At 40.0% G+C, this 17,066-nt stretch overlaps 2 protein-coding genes across 2 annotated transcripts; both read left to right on the forward strand.

Moving 5' to 3' along the window:
• Window positions 1-9,374: 9,374 nt before the first annotated feature.
• LOC122007865 (anthocyanidin 5,3-O-glucosyltransferase-like) lies at window positions 9,375-11,065 on the forward strand. The gene has a single exon (XM_042563395.1). The coding sequence runs from the start codon at window positions 9,442-9,444 to the stop codon at window positions 10,864-10,866; it is 1,425 nt and encodes a 474-aa protein (XP_042419329.1). The 5' UTR covers window positions 9,375-9,441; the 3' UTR covers window positions 10,867-11,065.
• Window positions 11,066-12,421: 1,356 nt separating this feature from the next.
• Window positions 12,422-14,224, forward strand: LOC122012625 (anthocyanidin 5,3-O-glucosyltransferase-like). Its single transcript, XM_042569230.1, has one exon. The coding sequence runs from the start codon at window positions 12,504-12,506 to the stop codon at window positions 14,067-14,069; it is 1,566 nt and encodes a 521-aa protein (XP_042425164.1). The 5' UTR covers window positions 12,422-12,503; the 3' UTR covers window positions 14,070-14,224.
• Window positions 14,225-17,066: the final 2,842 nt, after the last annotated feature.

Below are 17,066 nucleotides of genomic sequence, written 5' to 3' on the forward strand. Positions count from 1 at the left end.
TTTGTTGGATATAATTATCTCTATTTGATAAGTTTTTTTGTAAATTACACACGTGAATACGATCCGAACCCTTTAAAATGATCTAACTTATGTCTAGTGAGTTTCGGATAATTGGATGTGGATCTCATATGTGTAGAATCTATAGTCCCGCATCTATTATCATCTATTTGCTGATAATAGATGTTTAATATATATGGATTTATAATCTCACATCTATTATCATTGATAGACTGATAATAGATGTGTCACTATATAATGGGTTGATCGAACAATCAATTATCGAGTCTAAAATTTTGAAAAAAATAATTAAAAATTTCAATTAATATACGGTCTTAAACTTGTGACTACGATTAGAACTATTTTAATTATTATTATTATTTTCTTATGTCCATTAAGTTTTTTTTACCATTAAGATTACTGTTTCAACGAAACAGTCTCGAGAAAATAAATAAATAAAAAAACTACTGTTTCATTGAAACAGTAAAAGGAAGAATAAAAAAAATAATTGCTGTTTCAACGAAACTGTAAAGGAAAGGAATTTTTCCTTTTTTTTTTATGTTTCGTAAAAAAAAAACAACACTGTTTGTTAAAACAGTAGATGAAAAAAAGTTACATTTTTTGGTTATAAAAAAAAGCATTAATTTTTTTTAATGTATGAAAAAGAAATTAAATAATTTAATACTATTTAATTATAATTATATAAGTCGAAGCTTTAACTTCTTAAGGAAGAGTTCTATATATAATCATGTGATCACATAGAGTAGGCTTTCGAATCGATTGAATCATACCAATTAATTACCATTAGGTATCAATCGATTAATAAGCCTAATTTGGCGTTGTTAAGGCTAATTAAGTAATTTCTGTTCAAATTAAGTTCCTAATATTTTCTTGGGTCTATCTACACAACGTGCTACTAAGTTGAACTAATGTGTCGGCCCAAAGGAAGGCACCTTAAGTAGGTTTAGTGCATTTTGTGTTGGTAGACGTATATCTATGCTAAAAGTAATCGCCCCAAAGGAAGGTTACTTTTATGCCAGATATATACATAAGGTAGCTTACAACTATAGAACAAAATATTATTTTGTTCAGATCATGCACACAATATGTCAGCTCAAAGGAAGGCATATTATGTGGTCGATTAAGGTTGTTGTAAGTTATGGACCAATATAACTTATATAAAGTATCATATTATGCGCACAATGGGTCGACCAAAAGGAAGACACATTGTGTGGCTAATTAAAGTTTGAATTATATTAGAAAGTATCGCTAACAAATAATGTGTCGGCCCAAAGGAAGGTACATTATGTTGTACTTGATATCTCATAAAGAGCTCATTTATATGCATTTAAAATTTTATTTTATTTGCATAATTTTATATTACTTAATATGTTCATGGTTTTAGTAAAATCGTGAGCTTAAATAAATTTCTCTCTTTAATTTCAGTGCAATCTGTAACTATCGTCATTAATAACATTCCAACACTAACTGATTCAAATTTTGCTGAATGGAAAGAATACGTAATCGTAGTCTTAGGCTGCATGGGCTTAGACTATGCATTAAGGAATGATCGTCCCGCACCTCTGACCAGTGCTAGCACTATAGAGCAGAGGGCTGAATTTCAGCTGTGGGAGAAATCAAATCATATGTGTTTAAGTATCATGAAGCTTTCCATAACGGCACCAATAAAGGGCTCAATAACAGAGGGAGAAGATGCTAAGAGTTTTCTGGACCAATTAGCAGACCGATTCACCTCAAATGAAAAGGTCAAGACTACCACATTTCTTACGAAACTGATAACCATGCGGTATAATGGTAAAGAAAACATAAGGGAGTGCATTATGGAGATGTCCAATATAATGACAAGTCTGAAAGCACTAAAACTCGATATGTCTGAGGGTATGTTAGTGCATTTCGTCTTGATGTCTCTGCTTGTGTGGTTCACTCCTTTTAAGATATCATATAATACTCAAAAGAAAAAGTGGACATTGAATGAGCTTATTGCCCAATGCGTGCAAGGAATGAGCATTTGGTTCTCAAAGTACGAGCAAGAAACGAAAGAAGATCAATAAGAAAGGAAAAGGGAAACAAACTGCAGATTCGGGAGGCAATGGCCATAAGGAGCACAAGAAGCAGGATAAGAAATCCACTTGTTTCTTTTGCACAAGAAAGACTGCCTCAAGTACGCTAACTGGCGTGTAAAGAAAGGTAAACTTCTCAACTTTGTTAGTTCGGAAGTCAATCTATCTATTGTACCCACTGACACTTGGTGGATAGATATCGGTGCTACTACTCACATAAGTGTCACTATGCAGGGTTGTCTCAGGAGCCGACTTCCGCTTGATGGTGAAAGATACATCTATACAGGAAATGGAAAGAAGGCTAAAGTCGAGTCGATTGGTATTTTTAGGTTTTGTGTAGGAACCAATGTCTTTCTGGATTTAGAAAATACATTTATTGTACCATCTTTTCGATGAAATTTAATTTCAATTTCTTGTTTGGACAAATCAGGTTATTCTTGTTCATTCAGAAATGGAATTTTCAGTATTTTCTTTAATTCAATGTTGGTTGGCAATGGTTCCTTGGTTGATAAGCTTTATAAATTGAACACCTTTACTCCTACAGTTGACAACGTGATAATGCATAGTATAGGTACAAAACGTAAATTGACTAATGAGAATTCTTCCATGTTGTGGCATAGGCGTTTAGGACATATATCCAAACAATGCCTAGAAAAGTTAATGTCACATGGAATTCTCGATTCCCTTGATATGTCAGACTTTGATGTCTGCATAGAGTGTATCAAGGGGAAGACCACTAACAAAAGGAATAAGGGGGCTAGCCTTGTAGTGATGTTTTGGAGCTAATACATACGAATATTTATGGGTCATTCCCTAAGGCATCTTGGAATGGACACACATATTTTATTAGCTTCATAGATGACTATTCCAGATTTGGCTATCTGTACCTTATTCATGAGAAATCGTAATCTTTGGACATGTTCAAAATTTTTAAAGCCGAAGTTGAACTTTAACTAGGTAAGAAAATTAAAGCTGTCCGATCCGACTATGGAGGTTAATATTACGGTCGATATGATGGATCAGGTGAACAACGTCCAAGACCTTTTATGAATTACCTTACTGAGTGTGAAATTGTGCCTCAATATACCATGCCTGGTACACCCAGTCAGAATGGTGTAGCTGAGCGTCGCAATCAAACCTTAAAAGACATGGTAAGAAGTATAATGACTTTCACTTCTCTACCAGAGTCCTTGTAGGGTGAAGCACTCAAAATTGTAGTTTACCTACTCAATAGAGTACCTAGTAAAGCAGTAACTAAAACCTCATTCGAGATGTGGACGGGTAAGAAGCTTAGCATTAGGCACTTACACGTCTGGGGTTGTCCAACTGAAGCTAGGCCTTACAAGCCTAATGAAAGGAAATTGGACGCAAGAACGGTTAGCTGTAATTTTGTAGGATACTTTGAAAAGTCAAGAGGATATAAATTTTATGATCCCTCTAATAGATCCTTCTTCGAAACGGGAAATGCCAAGTTCATTGAGGACAGTGGGAGTGATAAAATCAGGGAAATATTTTTTGAGGAATGCGATGGCAATCCTCCTGTGGTTGCTACTAGTGTGATCAGTAGCAGTATGGTTACTATACCACACATTATGGGTATCACACATCCAGTAAGCGTAGAACCAAGATATTCTCATGACATCTCCAATGCAATTGGAGGAACCTGCTACTGAAATTGAAGTATTGTCTCATATTGATGAGCAAATACCTCAACCACCTCAAATACAAGTACCTTTAAGACGATCCACAAGGGTACGGAGAAACACGAATTCTCGTGATTATGTTTATCTCCAAGAGCATGACTTTGACATAGGGTTGGAAGGTGATCCTACATCTCTCCAAGAAGTCAAACAATGCTCTAATCCTGAAGTTGAAGTCTATGGCGGACAATGACGTTTGGGAACTTATCGAACTGCTTGAAGGAAAGAAGCCCGTTGGTTGTAAATGGATATTTAAAACCAAGCGGGATTCAAGTGGTAATATCGAAAAGTATAAGACTCGTCTTGTTGCCAAGGGATTTACTCAGAAAGAAGACATTGATTACAAGGAGACTTTCTCACCTATGTCGACGAAAGACTCCTTTAGGATAATCATGACACTTGTAGTTCATTATGATTTGGAGCTACATCAAATGGATGTAAACCATCCATTTGATGGCAAAGTCTAAGAAGTTAAACCATACATAACCAAGTATTCATTTGGTTTTATGATGATCACCTTGAAAGTTAAAACATACATAGCCAAGTATTCATTTTGTTTTTAACTAGAAGTTCAAATATAAGAATATTCAAAAATCAGCATGAGACTTGAAACATGCATGAGAGTAAAAGGTGAATTCTAGGAATGTAATATCTAGTAAATAAAAATTGTAAATAAGAATGTCAAATCAATTGGGATGATTTTTAGAAAGAAACACTAAATTTACATCTCAGAAACATCAATCCCAACTGTCTGAAGGATCATACTAAAGTTCATCTATATTTCATTCTCTATATAAGCATATGATATTGTAATTCTAAACAAGGATGCTGTTAGAGACATTTTAACACACTATTCATAAACATCTAAAAGAGAGAGTAATCATGAAATTCAAGTAAAGTAGATTAAGGAAAATAAATTCACTAATGAATTGTTTTGTTACCTATCCTTCTCTGCAATTTTATTCCACTACTAGGAGGCTTCTTCTTTACATAGGAGCTATTCCAATTCCCTCCATCTTGTGCATAGTAATCCATTGGGTAACCTGTATGTGCATCACTTTTACAGTTGCAATCCGATAACTTAGGCTTGCAATTATGAGAACAGGAGCAACTCTCTTCTTTACAAGTTGAACTCGCAATGCTTTTAAAGTTGAACTCGCAGCGCTTTTAAATAGGAATCAATTAAAGGAAAACTCAAACTTCCTAGAATCCACAGTTGAAATCAGCTCTAACGGCGATAGAGCGTGGGCCGTTGCTAGTCAAGGGCAGGGTTGGGCGTTGGAGGTCGAAACTCGTGAGCGTGTTCCTATGCGTTTGGGGGCGTTTCTGCGCAGCTACGTGTCCGCGCGCACGCGGAAATCCCGGTCCAGGGTGGAGTTAGGGCGCAGCGAGGTTTTCGTCTTCTGCGTGAGAGGAGAGGTGGGGATCACAGTGGAGTTTAACTCGCAGGCGGATCGCGGAGGTGGAGGATCGCGGTGGAGTTTTCGTCGCCGACGGATAGGATCGCGAGAGTTAGGGCAACTCACTGCCAACTCTGAGGTTTCTGTCGTGAGAGGGGTTTCTGTGTGCACGTGATGTGCACGTGAAAACCTTTTATACGTTTTTTTGTGGTTCAGGGTGGTCCAAGAAAATTTGGTCCAGAGTATCCGCTCCCCCAATTTACAGTAGGGATCCTCTGGTCCGCAAATTGCAGACCAGGGGATGGTCCACTGTATGAGGACCATTGATTTGGACGGAGCCCACCTTTAAGTTGGTAGGATCCATCCAAATCAAGGGTCTATAATAATGGACCATCCCCTGATCCGCAAATTGCGGATCAGATCTAGGATCTGTCCTCCCCAATTTAGTCCCCTGGGGGCGGATCCTCTGGTACGCAAAAGGCTGGACCCATCCTTTGCATTGGTGGGGGGCAATGGCCCCCACCTATTAACAGGTGGGGGGCAATGGCCCCCACCTATTAACAGGTGGGGGTCATTGCCTCCCACCCAATCCCCTTGTCCCGGATCAGGAGCGGACCAGGACAAGGGGACCAGAGGATCCGGTCCCGAGGGGGGGATCCTCTGGTCTGCAAAGGCTGGACCGACCCAACTTTTATATTGATGGGAGGCAATGACCCCCCCCACCTGTTAACTATCCCTAAGCAAATAGCTAGTCGGCTAGATTCTCTCTTGAAGGGTTATATAAAAATGGATGAAGGCAAATGAAAGAAGATAGTTATTTCTTTTTTACCCGTCAAGGTCACTATTCTCCCCAAACTCATTTACCTTTGTGTATTTATTTTCTTTTTTATTTTTCCATCTCAGATTGGAATTAACTTGGTGTCGTGGTGGTCGCACTGGTAGAGTTGGCCAGCCTTAACATCTTTTAAATCTCATGCCGCTGGATCTGGATCTTAGAGGAGGTGATCGAAGCTCTGGAAAGGAGGAACTCTCGTGCAATTAGGTTTGGAATTTCTAGGTATATCAGACGCCCACATAATTTGAATCATATGTGATATCGAACCATCTTTCAGGACTCATACGCTTCCCGAATTTACTCAGGTTATTAGGACATCTCCAATGGTTAGAGTTCTAAATGAGCTTTTTTCAAGATCCCAATATGTCACATCAACAAAATGAAAACTCATTGAAATATCTTCAATAATTAAAGCTCTAAATGAGCTTTCTTATGGTCCAATCTATAACATGAGTTGTATGACTTTATGCATATTGTATCAAATTCGAGATAAAAGAGCAGGTTTGTGTTTTCACTATTGCTCTTAAACTACAAATCTCAAACCTCACCTCTACAATGATTCAAAACTTTTTATTCAATTTTTTAAATTTTATAAATCTCTTATAAATCTTACATTGAAGATGCCCTAATGTAAGAATTTTCATAGGCTAGACCAATCGACTAGTTTGAACTAATGGATATTACTAAAATTAAACTATGAATTATAATTACTAAAACCTCACAGGATATTTTTTTAGGAAAAAAGTAAAGGTAAATGGGATGATAAATAAAAAGGATGATTTTTTTATTTCAATAAATGGATGTCTTTTTTAACTTTTATCCTTAGACTTTGTTTACTTATTAGGAGGAGGAGGAGGAGGAGGAGGAGGAGGAGAGGAGGAGGAGGGAAATAAAAAATATGGGAAGATTTTTATGGTGGATATTTTTTTATTTATTTTAAACGGATGAATTATTTTGTTCCCTTTTATTTATTTGATGGATAAACGGATTTAGAAATTCAGATATTTGATGGATAAACGGATTTAGAAATTCATCCTTTTATTTACTTAAGAGACTAACAGATTTATAAATGCGTCGTCGAATCAATTTTTGATCATGATGTGACAGTCCAATTCATAGGGCGTCACGTGTAGTCAAGAGATCAATATAACAAATGAGGTGGTAGTAAAGATTAAGAACGAGGAAGTGGGATACATCACTCGGGGTAATGATAAAAAATCGATCGGGAGTGAGTAATTTACTCATAAAAATATCTTATAATTTTTAAATCTTATCGAATGAGTTTAGCTCGGCGCTCCGATATTTTTTCTCTGTTTTGAAAACTTGTGTCATAATTGGAGATCTTGTCAGCTCAAGGCATGGGCATTCCACCAGATCGAGAGGCATGACATCTTGCCAAGCTCGAAGGCAAACTACTGACCCATCGCTTGATATAATGACTGTATTAACTCGATACATTAAGAAAGCTTATATTAAATGTCCAACCTCATTTATTTTTAATATTTATTATGGATTTAATAAGGGAAAAAGAATTAAATTGTTAATTATGCATATTTTTTATGTTGTCATCCATCCCAGTCTTATTAAAGTTTTAGAAAAAAATAATTATTTTTATAATTAATGAATCAATAATTTATTCATTAATTTTTTATAATAAATATATCTTCATAAATGAGGAAGATGAAAGGATTAGAAAGAGTGAAAGACGCGTATAAAAGAATAACAATAATAGCAAAATAAAACAAAATTAGCTAGAAAAAACTCTATGATCTATTTATGGCTACAATAATAGTCTACTCCTTTATTAGCACACCAGTGAGGCAGTCCTGAGGACCTCGAGCACGATCAGATAATTTTTTTTTTCTTTCGTTTAAATCAGACGGAAAACAATTTTCTTCCTTTCCTCTGACGTTGCCTTCGAAACCAAATTTCCATACTCCCTGCCACAAGCCCTCCATGGTCGTCAAGTTCCCGTTCGTCCCTCTCCCAGGCCTCAATCCCACAACGTCGGCGAGAGAAGGAAGCGGAGACGCCCCTACGACACGTGGAACGAGCCGTAGAAATGGCGCAGTGCATGGCGGCATCACCATATACTGAGGCAACGATGGCGGTTGGCCTTCTCCAGATGGAGGAGAGCCTCGCCTAATGGTAGTCTCTCAACAAGGAGCAAGAGGTGTTCGCGGAGTCCCCGAGGGCGAACGTGAGGTCGCTCACAATCTTCAGCAACTCCGTCGCGATCCTATCGAACACCTCCCCAAGCCTCCTCGTCCTCTTCCTCTTCTTCTCGGCAAGTCCGGTAGAGGACTAGACACTGCTCCCGGCGTTGCTATCCTTCTGAGGGTTCTCGCCGCCACCTCTCCCTCGTTTCTCTTCGATGGGTTAGAGTCGAGGCGTGAAAGATCTTTCCCGTAGTGTCTCTGGGCTTCGGGATCGTCGGCTTTGTTGGCGCGGTGGGAGAAGAGGCGGTCCACCACGGGATCTTCTCTTACATAGTGAGGAGCTTCTTGACGGAGCTCTAGATGTAGCCCTGGAAGCGATGGCGACTGAAGTGCAGGCCGCGCTTGGACCAGTGCGCCTCGTTGCCCCACGAGAGAAGGGATCCAAGACAGATGTCGACCGTTCATTATGTGGTAAAAGACGAATACGTTCGTCCCAGCGCTCCCGTCAACCCATCTTAAAATCAATATGGAGAAGGTAAATCACGAACGATTACTAACCTTTGAAATAGTGACTAGCACATAAGAGATATATGTACCTCGACTTTATTGAAATTCGAATATCAAATTTCATGATGACAACACCTCATATGCTAATCACTAGACTCATCCGAGAGGACAGATATTATTAAATGAATCGTCCCCCCTCCCCTTTTTATCCATGAAAAAATGGATGTCATCACAATTGAAAATAATATATATTTTTCTTTTCTCTCTCCTTAAAATACATTTCTTTTGTCTTTTATTTCTCTTACTTTTCCGGTCATCAATTATTTTCTTCTCTTCCATCTTTGGAAGGAGACTTCTTTGGAAGAGCCTTAATTATTTGATTAGAAATATGGTTCTTGAGCCCTATATTTAGTAATCCATTACATTTAACTTAATTTAATATGATGTATTTTTAAATCCATTAAAATATATATAATTATAAATTATCCCTTTAAATGTCAAACTGTTGACTTATTGTCTCTTCGACGTAACTGCTTACGGTGAATTCGTTGTACCGATTCAGCAGCGTAGAAAATTCGCTTCCAACATCCAGTGCACTTGCTCATCTTTGCTACTACTGCATGCGTCACGCGTCATCTAGTTGCAGACGACTTGACCAACTTCATCATCCGATTATATAAATACAGTTGCAAATGCCACCGCCTCTTCGTCTCTTCGTCTTCATCTCCCTCGTCCAATCCTACATAAAAAGGTTCGAGATCAATGGTGATGAAGCCGACAGTGGTGTTGTATCCACTGGCCGCCATGGGCCACGTGGTGCCCATTGTCCAACTAGCCAAGCTCTTCATTCGCCATGACTTCGACGCCGCCGTAGTCCTCATGCATTCCCACCTCAAGCACCCCTCCTTCGACCCCTTCATCGCTGGCGTTTCCGCCACCCAACCTTCCATCACCTTCCACCAGCTCCCGCCACCTACTGACTCCGTCGCCAACCCAGCCAGTCAACGATTAATTGACTCCGTGCGGCGGAACAACCCCCAGCTCCTCCAATTCATCTCTTCCTATCGCCGGGACTCCGACATACGTGCCGTTGTTCTAGACTCGTTCTGCGCCGACGCTCTAGACGTCACTGCTGAGCTCAGACTCCGCACCCACTTCTTCTTCTCTTCCGGTGCCTCCGATCTCGGCGTTTTCCTCTACCTCCCGACCATGCACGCTGCCATGGATGTCAGCTTCGGAGACCTCGGCGACGCGCCGCTTCACTACCCGGGGATGCCCCCTATCCCGGCCTCCCACATGCCCAGCCACATGATGGAACGCGAAAACGAGATGTTTAAGAAGATGGTGCGCATGTTCGATCGTTTACCAGACGCCGACGCCATCCTTATCAACTCGTTCGATCACTTCGAAGCAGAGGCCGTCGAGACTCTTCGAAGTGGGGTGTGCGTTCCGGGCCGTCGGATGCCGAGTGTCTACTGCGTCGGTCCGTTGGTCGTCGACGCGAGAGGAGGTATCGGAGAAAGAAAGGAGGAAAGGCCCGCGTGTTTGGAGTGGTTGGATGCGCAGCCACGCTGCAGCGTGACGTTCCTCTGTTTCGGAAGCATGGGTTCGTTCTCGGTGGATCAGCTGAAGCAGATTGCGACTGGCTTAGAAAGGAGCGGGCAGCGGTTCCTGTGGGTAGTCCGGGCTCCTCCTAGTGGTGAGGCAGTGAATGTGATCCTGCATCCGTCGGAGCCGGACTTGGATGCTCTGCTGCCGGAGGGATTCTTGGAGCGGACCAAGCAGAGGGGGATGGTGGTGAAGTCGTGGGCGCCGCAGGTGGAGGTGCTGAATCATGCTGCGGTGGGGGGTTTCGTGACGCACTGTGGGTGGAACTCGACGCTGGAGGCGATCACCGCCGGGGTGGCGATGGTGGCGTGGCCGCTGTACGCGGAGCAGCGATTGAACAAGGTGTTTCTGGTGGATCAGATGAAATTGGCGGTGGCGATGGAGGGGTACGACAAAGAGATGGTGATGGCGGAGGAGGTGGAGACGAAGCTAAGATGGGTGATGGAGTCTGAGGGAGGGAGGGAATTGAGGGAGCGAGCGGCGGAGATGAAGACAAAGGCGGAGGACGCTATGCGTGAAGGGGGGGCGTCGCAACTGGCTATGCTGGAAGTGATTGCTAAAGACCTCGAAAAGTTCTAACTCATGAGATAATATCATGGCGATATTCTCGTTTTCCACAATTTTTTTTTCAATCTATACTTTTAGCAATAATAATACTAACCCCAAATGTTTCTCACTGCTTTACAGTCGAATAAAGAAAATAAACCATGATGACCTAACAATATTCTAGATGTAACGATTTTATTCTCCGAAGATTTGATATCTGCTCTCATGTAATAATTTGTAGTGGAAATTTACAACTTCGATCGTGATGGTAGAAGGTTATAATATAGATAATTATTAGTTATTAATATAGATTAAAATATTTTTATATTTTAATCATCGTACCATCGAAAGGACTGACAACCTCTATCATGGTCCTTATTGTTAATCAAGTATGTCAAAAATAACGACTTATTAGTACTATAGGAGTTGTATTTTCAGTCAAGTTTAGCACAATATTTTAAACATGTCTCTAAAAGAACCACTAAACCTTTTAAATTCATATAAAAATACTGCACGACGTTAGATCGAATGCAAAGTCCTTACGTGACATGATCTCTCGGTTAGCAATTGATTAAAAAAGACTTTAAAACTTACAGATATAAAAATATATTAATAAATCAGGAAAATATGATGTTCTAAGTTTTTTTAATGGTCTGTCAGGCCACGACAGACTGTCGAAAATAATAATAGCTCATTAATCTGATTATGCTACCTGAGTTGGACCTTTTCAAGTAAACTATTCGATAGATAAAAAGGAAGATTCTTTTTAGAAAAAAAATACATGTAATAAATTGAAATAAAATGGCATGATATTTTGATGATAAATAAAAAAGGTCATTTGTTTATGATTTCAATAAAATATCAGTCCTTTTAACTTTTATCCTTAATTATTTGATTAAAAATATGATTCTGGAGGCCTAATCCATTACATTTAACTTAAATTTAATATGATATATCTTTTAAACCCATTAAAATATATAAAATTCCAATATCAGACTGTTGACTAATTGTCCCGCGAACGTCACTGCTTACGTTCAATTATGTAAAAAAAACAACAATCTCAACTTCGAACATGGCTTATTCATCCTTGTCAAATGCATGCCGTCAAGCATTTGAACAATTGGATCACGCGTGACCCAGTCCAGCTGCAACATTCGACTATATCAATACAATCACGAATACCTTAATCCTACAATCACGACTATGATGTTCTAAGTTTTTTTTAATGGTCTGTCAGGCCACGACAGACTGTCGAAAATAATAATAGCTCATTAATTTGATTATGTTACCTGATGAGTTGGACCTTTTCAAGTAAACTATTCGATAGAGAAAAAGGAAGATCCCTGTTAGAAAAAAAAAATACATGTAATAAATTGAAATAAAATGGCATGATATTTTGATGATAAATAAAAAAGGTCATTTTTTTATGATTTCAATAAAATATCAGTCCTTTTAACTTTTATCCTTAATTATTTGATTAAAAATATGGTTCTTGGGCCTAATCCATTACATTTAACTTAAATTTAATAGGATATATCTTTTAAACCCATTAAAATATATAAAATTCCAATATGAGATTGTTGACTAATTATTTCCGCGACGTCACTGCTTACGTTCAAATAGGTAAAAAAATTCAACTTCGATCATTCTTTGTTCAGCTTTCCTGCTGCATGCCGTCACGCATTGGACTAGTAAACTATCGGATCACGCTCACGCGTGACCCAGCCCGGCGGCAACATTCGACTATATCAATACCGTCGCGAATAGCACTGTTTAAGGCAAAAAAACAGAGTTCAAGATCAACGGCGATGAAGCCGACAGTGGTGCTGTATCCAGTTGCCGGCATGGGCCACGTGGTGCCCATGGTCGAGTTGGCCAAGCTCTTCGCCCTCCACGATTTCGCAGTCGCCGTCGTCCTCATGCACTCGCCCACAAAGCACCCCTCCTTCGACCCCTTCGTCGCCCGAGTTTCCGCCTCCCACCCTTCCATCTCCTTCCACCAGCTCCCGCCTCCGGCGGAGTCCGTCGATGACCATTCTGGTAAATTATTCTTTGACTCCATCCGGGAGAACAATCCCCAGTTCCTCCAATTTCTCTCTTCCTACCGCCAGGAATCCGACGTCCGCTCCGTCGTCCTCGACTTCTTCTGCACAGACGCGCTCGAAGTCACCGCCGAGCTCCGACTCCGAACACACTTCTTCTTTTCATCCGGTGCCTCCGACCTCGCCGTGTTTATCTACCTCCCGACCATGATCGCCGCAACGGACGTCAGCTTCGGAGACCTCGGCGACGCGCCGCTTCACTTCCCGGGGATATCCCCCATCCCTGCCTCCCACATGCCCGGTCATTTGCTTAACCGCGAAAGCGTGATGTTTGAGAAGATCGTGCACGTGTGCGGACGCCTACCCGACGCAGACGCTATTCTTATCAACTCCTTCGACCTCCTCGAATCAGAGGCCCTCGAGACTCTTCGAAGTGGCGCGTGCGTTCCGGGCCGTCGGATGCCGAGTGTCTACTGCGTCGGTCCGTTGGTCGTCGACGCGAGAGGAGATATCGGAGAAAGAAAGGAGGAAAGGCCCGCGTGTTTGGAGTGGTTGGATGCGCAGCCACGCGGCAGCGTGATTTTCCTCTGTTTCGGTAGCATGGGTTCGTTCTCGGTGGATCAGCTAGAGCAGATTGCTACTGGGTTAGAAAGGAGCGGGCAGCGGTTCCTGTGGGTAATCCGGGCTCCTCCTAGTGGTGAGGGAGTAAATTTGATCCTGCCTCCGTCGGAGCCGGACTTGGATGCTCTGCTGCCGGAGGGATTCTTGGAGCGGACCAAGCAGAGGGGGATGGTGGTGAAGTCGTGGGCGCCGCAGGTGGAGGTGTTGAATCATGCTGCGGTGGGGGGCTTCGTGACGCACTGCGGGTGGAACTCGGTTCTGGAGGCGATCACCGCCGGGGTGGCGATGGTGGCGTGGCCGCTGTACGCGGAGCAGCGATTGAACAAGGTGTTTCTGGTGGATCAGATGAAGTTGGCGGTGGCGATGGAGGGGTACGACAGAGAGATGGTGACGGCGGACGAGGTGGAGACGAAGCTAAGGTGGGTGATAGAATCGAAGGGAGGGAAGGAATTGAGGGAGCGGTCCGCGGCGATGAAGGAAAAGGCGGCGGAGGCGAGGCGTGAAGGGGGGTTGTCTCAACTGGCTATGCTGAAAGTTATTGCTAGAGACCTTGAAGAGTACAAGTCAAATTAGCTTTGACGACTGAGATGATATCTTGGCGATATTCTCTTTTTCTTTTCCAATTTTTTTATAATATATCCATTAATAGCATTTATAAACCTTTATGTTTGTATTAGTGTTCTTAAAACGGGTATAATATAAGGGTATCTCCTGGGTTTTAAAATTAACTATCACTTGAGTTTGATTCGTTTTCTCAATTCAAGATTATTTTATTATTTAAAATTATTAGTTATTTGATTTATTATTGAATTTGATAATTTAAATTTATTTATTTTTTATTTTATTTTATTATTTATTTAACATATTGATAAATTTTTTTTAATGAATATAGTTCATAAACATTATTCACAAACGTTAACGAGCTGAAAACATATGTGTTCAAATTTATTTATTTAGTTTAACGAGCGATTCAAATTTATTTATTTAATTGATATTGTGTATATTGAAAGAACATAAACAAGTTCTTACCAAGTCCAATATCAAGTTTGTTCATAATCGCTTAGTTCATTGTATCTCCAATGTAAGATTTATGAGAGATTTATAAAATTAAATAAAAAATCTTAAATCATTGTATAGGCGAGGTTTGAAATTTGTAGTCAGTAGCAGGGAAAACTCAAACTTATTTTTTCCCCTCAAAATTGATACTACAATTCATGCTATAAATTGGATTACAAAAGATTTAATTGATAATTTTGGTGGCTAGAATCTGACTACTTAGAAAATGAATTTATCTAACTAAAAATTAATTAAGTTAATTAAAAAAATAATTAAGTATTATTAATAAAAATTAATTAAGTATTATTTTAGAAAATTAAATATAAAAACAGGTAGAAAGAATATAATTGACCCATAAAATATAATATTATCCTAAAAATTAGATATAATGATCCTAAAAATTATAAAAAAGCTTATTCTTGTTGGCTAGAATCTAGCTATTTAATATTGTCCAAATTTTATTTAGAGTTCTAATCATTCTAGATGTTTTAATAAACTTTTATATTATTAATATGGTATATTAGGATCATAATATAATAAAACTTTATTTAGAGGTCTAATGTTGCTTGTTTCGTCTGGTTTTTATTACATGTATCAATTCTGTCAAGTAAAGATAAGAATTCGATGAATGAAAAAATGTCATAACAAAATCTACACTGAATCTAAACATAAAGTTAGCTCTTTACTAAATGTTGTTGTTGTTTCTAATCCTTCACTTTATTACTCCTTTCTCACGTTTCTCCTATCACGGTGGTAAAAAGTGAATATGTTCATTCTCAGTTTCTCCATCAATCCGTCGCAAGACCAATATGGAGAAGATAATCACGGACAGTTACTAACCTTTGAAATAGTGACTAGCTAGTACATAAGGGAGGTGTTTTCCTTGACTTTTGCCGAGATTCAGACCTCAGATCTCATAGTGACAATGTCTCATGTGCTAACCACTAGACCGTCCCGAGAGAACAAATCACAGTGCAATGTAAGGTTCTGCAACACGATGTTAGATGGGGTGCTTAATGCAAGTTTGGTAAGACAAGACTCCTATGCAATGAGGGTTATATTCTCGCAGTATTCAAATCATTCGTCCAAAAATCATTTTGGATCATTGGTCAGGATTTATTTGTACTTTATAAATTTATTTTAGTGCTTAATGGGAAATTTTTATAAGATAAATTGATCATTTTTAAGATTAGTTGATTCAAATAATTAAATACATGAATTAATAAGAAAATTATCCACGATTAGTTGAGATGGTCGATGACTCTATAAATTTTGTGATAGAAGTGGATAGAAATTTTAGGTATTTAATATTGTCTAGAGGTTGAGAGAGTATCGGAGCTACCTCTAAGGGAGTACTCAAGAAATTATTATTTCTAATAAAATCAATCTCAAATGATTATATTTTTTTCCTTTATGTTTTTGTAAAATTATGATCAATAAATTTCCTTTTTACAAATGAAACCAAACTGAACAAAATGATGGAGAAGGTTCTTCGTACCTTATCCCATCCGGAAGTTGAGTCGGATGAAGGCGGACCTTAATGTATTGGGAGTTGACAGAAAGTCGATGCGGCGTTCGATCTACCTGACACCCTCTGAAAGGGTTCACACGGGCGGATGACGAAGGATGATGACTGGGACGATGAAGCTAGGGCTCTGCGCACACTCAGATGAGCCCACGAGTCATTAAAAACCAGAAAGAAATGACGAAAAGTAAAGACGAGTAAGAAATGACGAGTGAGCGTACCTGCATAAGGGACAAAACATCCATTTTTATACTGCAATGGATGTTTCTAGGGTCTGGCGGGTGTCAGGGAATGTCGGCTGTCAGGCTTTGTCTGACAGTGAATGACACGCGACACCTCCTCATAGGCTAGCGACAGAACCAAAGGGGTAATGAGCCCCGACTGTTAGCATATTCCTTGACACACTGATTATTCTCTGACAAGCAGTTACGATTCCCTTGCTTGCTTGTCCTGTAGTGTCTGGCGTCCTCCGTTCGTGATTGCTACGCTAGACCTTTACACTTGCTAACCTCGCTCTGATATCTTGCTAACCCAATCTGACTTCGCCTTCAGACCTGTGCTTTGAACCCTGTCCTATGCATCTCCTATTGCAAACCCTGAACCGTCTTGTCTCTTATTGGCATTACATGTCGCGCCCTGCCCTGTATACCTTAGTTCGGTTTTGTTTATCCCTGCTTCCAAGTTGTGTCTGACTTCGTTTGTCCCGACTTGTATCCTTGGCTAAAACATCACGACTTGTATATTTTATCATAAATCCTGACCTGTATCATTGGCTAACACATCCCGACCTACACGCCAGGTCTGTATTCCGACCCGCTATCCGCCGTTATCCATGGCTTGCACGTTACGTCCTGTACGCCAGGTCTGTATTCCGACCCACATCTGTATATTGTTATCCATGACTTGTACGTTCCGACTAGTACGCCAGACCTGTATCCCGACTTGCTTCTGCCCACTGTTATCCATGACTTGTACGTTCCGACCTGTAC

Source organism: Zingiber officinale, chromosome 8A, assembly GCF_018446385.1.
Source record: "Zingiber officinale cultivar Zhangliang chromosome 8A, Zo_v1.1, whole genome shotgun sequence".
NCBI classification, from domain to species: Eukaryota; Viridiplantae; Streptophyta; class Magnoliopsida; order Zingiberales; family Zingiberaceae; genus Zingiber; species Zingiber officinale.

What these genes read in the sequence shown, in the direction of transcription:
- LOC122007865 (XM_042563395.1), top strand. Translation starts at nt 9,442, where the DNA reads ATGGTGATGAAGCCGACAGTGGTGTTGTATCCACTGGCCGCCATGGGC.
- LOC122012625 (XM_042569230.1), top strand. Translation starts at nt 12,504, where the DNA reads ATGCCGTCACGCATTGGACTAGTAAACTATCGGATCACGCTCACGCGT.